General features: G+C 39.9%; 1 protein-coding gene across 2 annotated transcripts in view; it reads left to right on the forward strand.

Annotated features, from left to right (window-relative positions):
- dgat1a (diacylglycerol O-acyltransferase 1a) overlaps positions 1-13,993 on the forward strand; it is a 34,360-nt gene that overhangs the window by 14,624 nt on the left and 5,743 nt on the right. For both annotated transcript variants that reach the window (XM_030146763.1, XM_030146764.1), the window contains exons 4-12: positions 1,038-1,123; positions 1,658-1,710; positions 2,052-2,157; positions 7,539-7,667; positions 9,429-9,503; positions 9,588-9,691; positions 9,800-9,838; positions 11,511-11,552; positions 11,691-11,735. In XM_030146763.1, coding sequence (XP_030002623.1) covers positions 1,038-1,123; positions 1,658-1,710; positions 2,052-2,157; positions 7,539-7,667; positions 9,429-9,503; positions 9,588-9,691; positions 9,800-9,838; positions 11,511-11,552; positions 11,691-11,735 — 679 coding nt within the window. The remainder of the gene's footprint in view (positions 1-1,037; positions 1,124-1,657; positions 1,711-2,051; positions 2,158-7,538; positions 7,668-9,428; positions 9,504-9,587; positions 9,692-9,799; positions 9,839-11,510; positions 11,553-11,690; positions 11,736-13,993) is intronic.

A 13,993-nucleotide genomic window follows, 5' to 3' on the forward strand; every position in this document is an offset into this window, starting at 1 on the left:
TTAGATCTGAATGTTAGATTGGATATGGGTCTATAGTTCAATAAAACTGCAGGGTCAAGACTGGGCTTTTTAAGAAGAGGTTGGATTACAGCTCCTTTAAAGGACTGTGGTACATGGGTTTGTTGGAACAGCCGAGTCATCAGAAAACTTCTGCAGATGACGTGACTGAGAGTTGTGCTGGAGGTCTGTGGTGTATTGAAAAGGAAAGGGGAAAGCACAGTCCCCTGTGGAGCTCCTGTACCACTGAGCACCACATCAGAAAGAACACTGTCCAGATGGACAAACTGTGGCCTGTCTGTCAGGTAGTCTGTAATCCAGGAGATCAGTGAGCTGCTGACACCCATCACCTGCAGCTTCTAGCCCAGTAGCAAAGAATTAAAAGCACTGGAGAAATAAAGAATGTGATCCTCACAGTCCCTCCTGTACCATCCAGGTGCATATGAGCTCACTGCAGCAGGTAGATGACAGCATCATCAAATCCCAAATGCATTATGGGTAAAATGCAGAGACTGAATTTCCCCTCGGGGATAATAAAGCAAGTTTTCCATTAACATTTAATGCCTTCCTTTGTCATTTTAAACCATGAATATCAGTGGAAATAGTTGGGGGGGGGGTTCAGCACTGAATAATAGAATAAATAGAATAGAATAAAAAAAAAAACTGTCAGTCACTTAAATACTCTCACCAAATTTTGTGCTCCGAAAATTAAAGTCCTTACAAATAAGGCCATTACAACAAGGCCACAGGCAAAAATAACTGTATTAGTGCTAAGGTTGTGCAACACCACTGAAGTAAACAGGAGTTTTACTGCCAAAAGAGGGTTTGAGCTGGAAACCAAAGGTTTCCCCGTGTTTTCACCTGACCTGCTTTTTTGAAAATGATTTCACTAACGTTTTCCAGCATTTTTATCTTAAATCTAGTATATGTGTTCTCACTCTGTACCTGCATTTAATCAGTCTCAGGGTTTTTACCTGAACACATGAATGACAACAGAGTTGTGGGATTAATAATTTAATGTTTTCCTTTTTTTCATCCAGATATGGCATCTTGGTTGACCCAATCCAAGTGGTGTCCCTCTTCTTAAAGGACCCCTACAGCTGGCCAGCAGCCTGCCTTATCATCGGTATGGACCACCAGAGCCACTGGTCAGAGATGGTCAATGACTTTGTCCTCAAGTGACATTAGGTTGAATTCTTCAATGAAAAAGCACATCTTGTACCCATATTTACAATGCTTGAATCCAGTGACCTTTGTTCTGTGAGTCATTGTTGACGGTCGTATAACCTGGTGTTTATAGTGTCTCCATGTCCCAGATGGATGAGTCCACAAAGCAAGACACAGTTTTGATTGATTAGAAATGTTAAATAGAAATGTTTTGGCACAGCCTTAATGGACTTATGACCGTGTGTTTACCCAGTTTATCTGCCCTTACCTGCCCCTCCCTTTATCAGCAGTACTTCCATTATTCTTTCACCACTAAAGTTGAAAAGTTCTGCATGCATGTGCACATGTAATTGTATTTATGATAAAACAAAATGCTCTTATTTAACTTCCAGACTGCTGATATGATTCTCAGAACATTTGTTTTTGCTACAATTAAGTAGTTGCCCTGTTTTTCCCCTGGCGCTGATGAATCACTTGTGTCTCTGTTTGTCAGTGTCCAATGTCTTCATCTTAGGAGCCTTGTACACAGAGAGGCGTTTAGCTGTGGTGAGTGATTTGCCTTCGATTTCCCCCAAAATACAAGAATTTACAATATATTATAAAACTTCTGAACCAGTTAAAACAACCTAAATGCAAAGTCAGAATGTTTTGTTGCATCCTGCCTCCACATTAGTTGATATGTTGAAATGTTTGTCCATTTACAGTCGGTCATCAGTCACAGATGTTTGCTAAACCACTGTTACAAAACCAGTTGTTTTTATATTTGCTCTTAACGCTGATAAGAACACTAGTTCAGATCCAGATTAGATTAGATGTAACCTTAGCACTTAACATATTGTTAACATCTTGGTGTTCTCTACTTTACACCCTTTCTTTGATTTTTCCAGGGCACCATCTCAGAAACTACAGGACTCATCCTTCATATTTTTAACTTGACATCCCTGTTGATTTTTCCTTCAACCACTGTCCTCACAGTGCCCTCCATGACCCCAGGTATGTGCTTATGTGTTGAGTACACATGTACTGTAATCTGTGACATTCTAATCAATGCATTGCATCATTGTTTCCCTTAGAATTTTTTGTAGCAGTGGTGGTGTGTTGGTAACCTAGCAACAGTGGGGGGGTCCAGAGGCATGTTCCCCCGGAGGAAAATTTTGTGAAATAACCCTTTAAATTGTGAGTTTTGTGGAAAGAAATTGACAAATTTCAACTTACCAGTCACCAGATTCAAGTTATCTTGAACTAGTTACCTCACTTAAGGACTGTTTTGCGAGCCCATGACGTGTCATCAGCAGAGGCCATTGCTTCACCACCAAAAAAAAGGGAGATGTCGAATTGCTACTGTTTTGTCCCTCGACACTTACCGTAGATGTAGCAGGACTGATGCATGATGGGATAGGTTGTAGGAAAAAAAAACCCGCATGTTTGCAAATGAATGTATGAGCGGCAATAAAGATTTTTTTTTCTTGTTTTTATTTTTTTTTAATTGATTTATTTTGAATATGGAAATGATACAAGCTTGCCCATTGCTACTAATTGACTTTTTTGCACAACATAATATACAAATGAAAATTCAAGGAAGCATAAAATAATAATACACACAAAAAGAAAAAGGAAAAAAAAAAGTCATATTGGAAAAGGAATGAGAAGAAGCATAGTTTATTAGCTCTCATCCCTGTCTAAACCAACAATATGTACACATACACATACATACATGTATATACATACATATACAGACACACATATTTATACATGCATATATGTACACATGCATACATATACACATCCACATATCCCATCATATACATATATATATATATATACATACACGTACACATACACATACATACAGTCGTCCTCAAAATTATTCATACCCCTGCCATTTTTTGTGACTTTGTTTTTGTGATGAAATGAATGACTTTTGTCAAGTTTGTTTGTGACTTATATGTGATACACAAGTGAGGAAATAAGAACAAATGATACTTGGAGAAATACTTTATTTCAGGAGTATTTTATTAGAGGATTTCCAAAAAATGCCACGTTCAAAATTATTCATACCCTAGGTTTACTAAGTCCAAAGTCTTTTCTTAATAGTCAATAGAGTAGCCTTTGTTCTTGATAATGGTTCCTGTAAGTGTCCACAGGTTCTCTTCTGTCTCCTGTGGGGTTTTGGTCCACTCTTCCAGGACCAAAGCCTCCAGCTGGGTCTGGTTGGATGGTCTCCTACCCATCACGCTAGTCTTTGGCTCCCTCCACAGATTCTCTATATGATTTAGGTCAGAGCTTTGACTGGGTCATGTCCTTGAACCACTACTGCACCACCTTGACGGTATGCTTGGGGTCAGTGTCCTGCTGGGACGTCCAGTCAGGACCAATCTAGAGTTTCTCAGCAGACACTTCCACATTGTCATCCAGGATGTTGATATAATCCTCCTTTTTCATGATGCCCTGTATCTTGATGAGGTTCTCGGTGCCACTAGCAGAAAAGCAACCCCATAGCATTATGTTGCCACCACCATGCTTGATGGTTGGGGCTGTGTTTAGCTTGCGTTCTTCTCCTTGCTTCCTTCAGATGCAGTCAACATCCATGTGGCCAAACAACTCCATCTTTGCTTCATCAAATCACTGGATTGATGACCAAAAGCTTGGATCTTGGTTAAGAAGAGCTCTAGGAAATGCCAGATGAGCCTCCTGATGTTTCATCCTGAGTCCTGCCATCTTCCTGTGTCTGCATCCATGGAGGACTCCTTTGTGCAATACTGGCTGGATGGTTGTCTGTGATACCTTCATTCCTCGGTTATTTTGGTGGCAACATAAGGCTATGGTTATAACCTATAATGCTAGGATGCTTCTCTGCTAGTGGCACTGGAAACCTCATGAAGTTACAAGGCATCATGAATTTAACATAATTATATCAACGTCCTGGATGACAGCGTGAAAGTGCTGAGAAACTCTAGACTGGTCCTGACTGGACGTCCCAGCAGGACACTGACCCCAAGCATACCACCAAGGTAGTGCAGTAGTGGTTCAAGGACATGACCCAGTCAAAGTCCTAACCTAAATCATTTAGAGGATCTGTGGAGGGAGCTAAAGACCAGAGTGATGAGTAGGAGACCATCCAACCGGACCCAGCTGGAGGCTTTGGTCCAGGAAGAGTGGACCAAAACCCCACAGGAGACAGAAGAGAACCTGTGGACACTTACAGGAACCATTATCAAGAAAAAAGGCTACTCTACTGACTATTAAGAAAAGACTTTGGACTTAATAAACCTAGGGTATGAATAATTTTGAACATGGCGTTTTTTAGAAATCCTCTAATAAAATACTCCTGAAATAAAGTATTTCTCCAAGTATCATTTGTTCTTATTTCCTCACTTGTGTATCACATATAAGTCACAAACAAACTTGACAAAAGTCATTCATTTCATCACAAAAACAAAAAGTTACAAAAAATGTCAGGGGTATGAATAATTTTGAGGACGACTGTACACATATATATATATATATATATATATATATATATATATATATATATATATATATATATATATATATATATATTTATACATGCATACACATGCACATGTACACATGCATACATACACACACCCACATATCCCATCATATACATATATATATATATGTCAGGGTAGAGACTGCGATCTGGTAGGATCGGCGATTCTACCAGTAGAGACTCCGATCGTAGTCTCTACCAGTAGCCCAGTAACCCTAACCCTAACCCTCTACTAGAATCGCCGATCCTACCAGATCGCAGGCTCTACCCTGACATATACATACACATACACTTACATCAGAGGTCGAGTTAATCGAAAATATTCCGTCATTGACCGATTTTTTTAAAAAATGACGGAAAATTCTGAAGGCCGTCCGTCATTTTGACAGATTCAAATACTGAGGGTAATCTACTGTTAACCTCTCCTGCTCGGCTCGTCCGACCGTAGTCAGCGAGCACAGGGCAGATTTCCTCCAGGGCCGATGTCGGGTTAACTCCCTTGCCAGTAGTGGAAGACAGCAGCTTTTATTTATGCACAGTATATCGATGTTTGTACACTTTTTCCTTCTGTCCTCTTACACACTCATACTCAAAACTGCCGCTCCCTCACCTTGCTCGACCACTCACACTATACGTTCACGCACGCACCACACACCGCTCTCGCACTTAAAGGAACACACACACACACACACACACACACACACACACACACACACACACACACCAGTCTCATACTACCAAAGAAAGTTTTCACACAACACTGTGAACAGAACCTGTTCGCAGAATTGCTGGTCTCTGTCTCTCTTAACGAGGCATCAAACAGTCCATAACAGCATCCACCTGTATAGAACCAACATCCACCTGTATAGAACCAACATCCACCTGTATAGAACCAACATCCACCTGTATAGAACCAACATCCACCTGTATAGAACCAACATCCACCTGTATAGAACCAACATCCACCTGTATAGAACCAACATCCACCTGTATAGAACCAACATCCACCTGTATAGAACCAACAGCACCACTGTTCACAACTCCACTGAATACAACAGCAGTACTGCAGTCACATGACTCACCGTTAGTCCACCTGTAGTAGACCCCCTGTCCAGTTAGTCCACCTGTAGTAGACCCCCTGTCCAGTTAATCCACCTGTAGTAGACCCCCTGTCCAGTTAGTCCACCTGTAGTAGACCCCCTGTCCAGTTAGTCCACCTGTAGCAGACCCCCTGTCCAGTTGGTGCCAGTGTGAACATTAATCAGTCAGTGTCAGTCTTGTGTTGTTGTTTTGTTGACTTTAGCCAAAATTAGATGCTACTTCTCTAGCGCAAACTGTGAAGACAGCTGAGTCTCCTTAGTTATTTTAGAAAGCCCAGTTAAATCCGATGTCATTAATAAACGCGGTGGAAAAAAGAGGGACGGATGCGGTGGAGGATGACGGAAAAGCATGGAATACGCCAGTGGCATTTGGTGTGCTATATGTACGCATATTCTACCTTTCATGTGGTATTTGATGGCATTTCAATTTGTGCGTAGATCTCTGGTTCATATAACCTGAACCCTAACCCTCAGTGCATAACACACCAATTAAAAGTGGCGTATATAATTATGTGAGTCGTGATATCACGTTGGTTTATCAGCCAGCAGCAACTACAGCTGCTGCATCATTGAAGTGTTTTTGAACATTAAATACTACTAAATATATCTTTTTATCATTAAAAAACAAAAATTTGAAATAATACGTTATGACGGAATTTTTACGACCCTGTCCGTCAAAATGACGGACAATAAAAATGTCTAGCGCAACCTCTGACTTACATATACATACATACACATATATGCATATACATACACATGCGCATACACTTACATATACATGTAAATCTGATGACACAGAACTATCCAAATATGACTTTTATTTACTGCGACACAGAACCTTACAACTCAGTTTCTCTGCCATTTTCACTCACGTTTTCTTGGTTTGTTTATTTTTCTGCTTCTGACGTGGACCAACCTGGCGACGTCCACTCATGTCGTCACGGTTCACTTAGAAAAGACAAGTTTTACTTGTTGCTCGTCGGGAACCAAATTTTTGATCCCTGAACGCTCTGACTTTCAATGTGAACACGTTGGTCAGTTCGAGATTAGATGTGGGTCTGAAAACACTGCTACAGTATACGCCTGGTTCTATAATGTTTCTGTTCCGTTCTATATGGATTCCAGATCGTTTGCTTCAGTCACGTAGGCAGAGAGGGGAGGGAGGGAGGAGGTTGGTTATGATGCCTAAAGCAATACCCAAGTTGGTTAAAGGGCGGCAAACAACTTACATTAAAATTTAGCACATCACGTTACTTCAAAGTCAGTGTTTTTTTTGTTTTTTTGTAGTGGGGCTGAGAATTCAGTGTATATAGGGGAACCCCTGACGCATGTATCTTAAAGCAAATATGGTTCATCATTAAATGACACGAATCATTGTGTTTAAAACTAATCCAAGAAACAACCTGTTTTATGAGATGAATGTTAAATAATGATAATAATAATAATAATAATAATAATAATAATAATAATGGATTAGATTTCTATAGCGCTTTTTTAGCCACTCAAAGTGCTTTACATTATTGACCCATTATTCATTCGCTCTCACACTCCCCCTCTGGTGGTGGTAAACTACACCTGTATCCACAGCTGCACCTGCACGTGGGGCAGACTGAGCGTGGCTGACAATTTGCGTTTATGGCCCCTCTGACCACCACCAAACATTCATGTGCATTCATACAATATGTGTGTGTGTGTGTGTGTGCGTGTGTGTGTGTGTGTGTGTGTGTGTGTGTGCGTGTGTGTGTGTGTGTGTGTGTCAGTGGGTGGTGTGCTCTCTTTAGGAATCTACACAGTGTTGTTTCTTAAGCTGTATTCCTACCAAGATACAAACAGATGGTGCAGAGAAATCAGACGAGCCAAAGCCAAAAGACTGACACGCTCATATTCATGTGAGTATAAGAACACACAAACAACCACTGCAATAATAGGAATGAAACATTTGTGATGTGGCATATCAGCGTGGCCCTGCTCCTATTCAAACTGATCCAGTCCATTTCCCACTGATACCTGGCTTTTTCCTGCTGATTCTTTGTGTAGGAAATCCCCACAGTTGTAGCTTTGGAGGATCTGATGCTCTGTAATATATAATTCTGCTCCAGGAAGTAAAAACAGGAGGGAATATTTGTACTGAAAGTTACACAGGACCAGTTTCACCAGTACAGGATGATGAGTCCATCCTGAATGTTCCTGTTACAACTAGGGTTGTGTATTGGCAAGAATCGGGCGATACGATACAGATCACAATACTAGGATCATGATACGACATATCATGATATATCATGATACTGTTAAAAAGGCAATTTTTTGTTTGTTTCTTTTTGAAATGATTATTTCCTTGAAGAATTGAATTATACCAGAAATGTGCATAAATACTAAACACATTTTTATTTGATCACAACAGGATCTAATGTCACAAATATCACAAAATTTTCCTTTGTTAAACCTTAAATTATGTTTTACAGGCATTACAGATTAAAATCCTGTTCAAATGTTCATATTCTTCATAACATTATTATTTGTGCGATCCCAACAAAGGAACTAACATTATGTATTATTTATTTATTAATTATGTATAAATTAGTTATGATAATAAATAAAATATATACAAAAAGAAAAACAAACAAACAAAACAAACAAAAATGAACCTCCACAATATCTGCATTTGAATAAATACCTAAAAATATCGATACAGTACTTTTTAATATCAATATAGTATTGTGAAATTAAATATTGTGATATATTGCAGAACCAATATTTTCTTCCACCCCTAGTTACAACACAGGTGTCAAACAGGCGGCCCGTGGGCCAAAACTGGCCCTTCAAAGGTTCCAATCCGGCCCATGGCCTGAATTGAATGAAAAAATTACACTGATATTAACAATCAAGGATGTTGAACTGGTTTTAGTTCAAATTCCACATACAGACCAATATGATGGAAAGTAAAATAATAACATAATAACCCTTTAGCAATAAAATGTAGACAAAATGAAAATGAAGTGGAATATTAACAATATTCTTCCTGTTACTAAATGTGCATTTGTAGATCCACTCTGATCTGTAAGTTGTATTAATAATAAGCTGACACATAATATTGTAGAAGTTGTTCATAGTTTAGTAAGGATAAGTTGAGGCATAAAATTGTTAAAATTGCACTTATGCTTAAGAAGTGTTTGTTTTTTCAGGTTATTTACACCTTTTTTGTTTGTATAGTTTGTAAATGTAAATATTTTTGTGATTTAATGTTTTTTTATTGCAATGAAAAACAGTCATTATTTATAGGTTATAATGCTATCATTTTACTGGTCCGGCCCACTGGAGATCAAATTGGGCTGAATGTGGCGCCTGAGTTACAATAATGAACTCACTGAGCCAAACTAAAGGGTACAGTGTGTATGTGTGTCCATACCTGGTCAAATAATGTTCAAATACACCGTAAACCTGATTAGACACCACATCAGCCTCTGATGCACATTCCTGAAGGAGGTCCAGGAAGACACTGGGTGGACTGTCTGTGTCTGAAGGTCGAGTACAGACCAGAAGGACCCCACAGTGGCTGATGTGTACAGAGCTTTAAGGACCTGAATGGAACATGAACACACCACGCCTGGAAGAAACGCAACAAACTGAAACTGAAAAAGCTGTCGTTTCAGGTCCGTCTGTGACCCAGTCCAACGGTTCAGCGGTCCACAGTAACGTGTCCTACCCAGGAAACCTCACACACAGAGGTGAACAGCACCGCCACATAGAACACTACAACAACAGCTTTGAATTAAACAAGTAACGTTATTCTGTCCTTTCTTTGTCACTAGACATGTACTACTTTGTGTTTGCTCCAACTCTGTGCTATCAGCTCAACTTCCCACGATCTCCTCGAATACGCAAACGGTTCCTGATGAGAAGACTCTTTGAAATGGTGAGAAAACACACGGACGAGTTGAACTGACACAATGGGAAATGAATAGTAAACAGTGGCACAGATATGAACACTGACCGTTTTAATCCAATCTGCTGTCTGTTCCAGCTTTTCTTCATGCAGTTGTTGGTGGGATTAATACAGCAGGTATGAAGAACATTTACCACAGTCCCTCTGATAAACAAATACACTGAGCAAAAATAGAAACACCCCATGCACAGTATTTGTGTGTAACCCGAGACGCACGGCCCACAGTGAGCTCATGATGTTTTAGAATTATAAAACATGGTTAATTGTCTTGATTTGTAAACCATCTAGTGATTCCACCCACAGCACAGGTGTGTCATGTCCAGATGCTGCTCAGACGGCGTTAACAGTATTCAGACACTTCTTATACTAGGGACAATAGAAGGACACCACAAAAGGTCAAGTTCATCAGATGACGGCATGTCGGAAATCATGCAGGAACGTGACATTGGTATGAGATAATGCCCTCAAAGAGCAGTGGAATAATATTCCACAGGCCACGGCTGACAACCTCATCAACTGGATGAGAATGATTTTATGATTATTTACAGATTATTTCATGTTTTATAAGATTGTCCTATCACATTCTCCTGTGGTCCGAGGTGTGTTCAGAGTGAATTTGTCCCGATAATCAGCTCTGAAATGGGTCGGGGCCAATAATCGTAAATATTAAACTTGTTCAATATTTATGATGAAAAATCTTCATGTGTGGGGAAAGCAGCCAACTCCTGAGTAGAGTCCTGCACAGGTCCACTTTTCCAAACCCACACCCACCAGTACCCACATACATTAGACCCACAGCCTGACCCCACCCATGATTAAACCCATTTCCTACACAACTTTTAAGGCCTTCATTTTTGACTAAAACACACGTCATCATTAAATCTCTAACATGTGCTGTTCAGTGACATCTGTGGGTGGATGGAAACAGATGTGAAGCTCAGTGCAAAATCGACACACCTGTGGATCAGCCATAGTCAGATTAGATGAACATCATTAAATGTCCTGACAATTATTTTAAACCACAAATTTTAATTTTTTCACTTCCTTGCCTACTACCCACCTACTCTGCCCATACCCGCAAAAATTCTTCTCTTTTCTTTTTTTTTTTTTTTTTTTTTTTTACCCATCCCCACATGTTTTTGTAGGTTACCCAACCTTTTTTTTTTTTTTTTTTTTTTTTTTGGAGGGGGGGGGGTGTCACCTGACCTGATTCAGGACTCTGCTCCTGAGTCATGCTATGTTTCTTATTCTTCATTTTTGTTAAATCATGTTTGATCATGCAAGATTTCTGTCTTGGACTAGATTCTAGATCTGTGGTGGGACAGAGTCGTTGTGTGTGTGTTGTGCTGTGTTGAGTTTATCGGAGCACAACACACACAGTACGATCAAAACTGTTCAATGCCTGATTTTTTGTCTTCATGTGTGGGATGTGGAACAGATAAAAAATCTCTTCAGCTTGAGAAAACCCTTAGGTGTGTACTCCGCCTTAAAGGTGGTTTTTCCTTCCACTGTCACCAGTGTTTCCTCCTGGAGGATTCTGTTGAGTTTCTGTAAATTGGCTTCAGAGCCTGGTTTGTTTCAGCTCTACATGTAAAGTGTCATGAGATCACTTTGATGATTTGGTTCTATATAAACAACATTTGATGTGACTGATTGTGTTACATGGGACATTTCTATTTTTGCTCAGTGTGCATTGAACAGTAATGTTCAGGAGTTTGGTTTTGTACAAATACTGGCCTACTTGGGTTAAAATCATGTGTCAAATCACTGTGTTGTTTGTTTGTTTCAGTGGATGGTTCCCACTATACAGAACTCCATGAAACCATTCCAGGTGTGTATGTGGAGCTCAGACTGTTCTACTGTAGAACAGACACAGTGCTGTCGGTTTAATGTCCTTTAACAACAGCTTTGTCTGCACATCCTCCACCACATACCCAAACTACTACTGTCATTCCTTGTACCTTGACAGGAAATGGACTTTTCCAGGATGGTGGAGCGCCTCCTGAAGCTGGCGGTGAGTATCACAGCAGAACCTTCTACCGTGGCAGTGACTACTGAAGGTCGACTTCAATGACCGCTGGATTATCTATGCATCCTATTCTATATGATCATCACTGCTGTCCTGTCAGAACCAGAAATGTGTAAAAACTCAACTTTTCATGGAACACACTTCATTTAAGTTTTGTAAGTTTATTGTAAAGCTCATGAAGCAAAAATTGAAATTGAAATTTATCAAAGTAGAGAGAACCTCAGTGGAAGTAGTGAAAGTACAGTGAATATTTCATCAGTTAAAGGACGAGAACCTTTGAGCTCCAACAGTTCTGTTCAAAGACATCCTCTCCTCCTCCTAGACTCAGCACTGTCCAACAACTGTCAGATTAACCCTGTAGTCAGCTGCAAATATGGCCTGACCCCAAAACAATCTAACAAAAGGTTTCTCAGTGGTTTACAATAGTATCAGATGAACTTAAAAACATACTAAAAGTTTACCAAAGTTTGACTCGATGAAAGGCCTCATTTTCAGTGGCGTCTGTCAGGTGGTTAAACTGACCATTCCTCCTTTGTATTCCTCCTAGACCAGGAATACTGGTGCCTGATGCATGTTTTGACCATGCAATATTCTAATTAGCATATCTGCATGATAGATAAGTGATTACAAGTACAATTATATATTAAAGCAATTGGTTATAAGCAAACATAAGTACAGTTTCCCTTCAGTAATTGCATATTTCTTCTTTCTCATATCGTTTTGCCCAGTGTTGGTGGTTTCTTTAGTTCATAACCATTTTTTAATTCCAAAAAAGAATAAATTAATTAGAACTGTGTGGTTCTGTAAAAGTAGTCAAAACAGGGCTGCCATGTGAAGGCTCAGTACTGCTAACCCCTTTTATTTTTTTGTGTTTTATTACCTCCGCCAAGGAACGGCAGAGGTTATGTTTCCATCTGGGTTTGTCTGTTTGTCTGTTAGCAAGATAACTCAAAAAGTTATGGACGGATTTGGATGAAATTTTCAGGAAATGTTGATACTAGCACCATGAACAAATGATTAAATTTTGGTGGTGAGTGGGGGGTGGGGGGCTGATCTGCTGTGGTGGAGGTCTGCTGTCTGAGTGCTTTTCTAGTTTTTATGTGTTTTGGGTTTTTTTGCCTTTTGTTTTTTATACTTTTCTAATTCATACATCTTTTTCTATTTCCCTCTATTTTTTTCTTTTTAATACTTTTTTACTCTGTGATCTTCACTAGATTTACCATTAGTCGTCACATTCTTCCTCCTATAGAGGTTGATTATAGGGATTCTCACATTCCCAACTTGACATGGTCCACAAGCAGACATGCATGGTCGTCCATATGAAACTGCAACTGCACCGCTGTGTTCGGCAGGCAGTCGTGCATTTACAGTGGATCATCTGCAGGAGGCTTTCTGGGGCAGCAGTCTTATCAAAATAATGGATTGAATTTTCTATTGCACTTTACATTATTGAGCCATTATTCATTCCCTCTCACACTCTGGTGTTAAAGTACGTTTGTAGCCACAGCTGCCCTCCGATCAAACATTCATACACAAGTGTGAGTGACACTGGAGGCAAGGTGGGTGAAGTGAACATGACTAGGACAGAGCAGGTTTTGAACCACCAACCCTACGATTATTGGACAATCTGCTCTACCTCCTGAGCCGTTGTCCACCAGATTCCATCCCCAATCCACTGTGTTCATGTCACCGTTCTTTCCAGTCCACACCATGATCTGGAGTAAACTGTGGCAGTGGTCTTTGGTTGACACCGTTGGAGGCAGACGTTCTGGGGTAACAAATGATAATGGTATAAATGGTATACGCTAGGGACGGGAAGATTATCTGATACGTATCGATACACCGATGCGTGCGTGCACGATCCCAGGGCACCAGTAGAGAAGCTGCGAGTGAATGAAAAGTTTGGAATGATATCATGATGAAACGGTTATTGAATGTTTATATCAGTAAAATTCAGCCCATTCAATAGAATATATTTTTACTTGCATTTAAAAGTCTTACTCTTTATTTGGGTAAAGTTATTCTTTTCTTCAGACCCACATTAACGTGCACCACAGATTCGTGGATGTGTATACTGTACACGACAGTCTGAGCTCCGCCTATGCACTGAGCACGTGCACCACCAGTGAATACTGTACTGTGTGTATGTGAATGCGACAGACATAGAAGGAATAGACCACATGTGGTTTATGAACGGGTACTTTTACTAGATCACCTGTACTGAATACTACAGTACATACCAC

Source organism: Sphaeramia orbicularis, chromosome 11 (assembly GCF_902148855.1).
Source record: "Sphaeramia orbicularis chromosome 11, fSphaOr1.1, whole genome shotgun sequence".
NCBI classification, from domain to species: Eukaryota; Metazoa; Chordata; class Actinopteri; order Kurtiformes; family Apogonidae; genus Sphaeramia; species Sphaeramia orbicularis.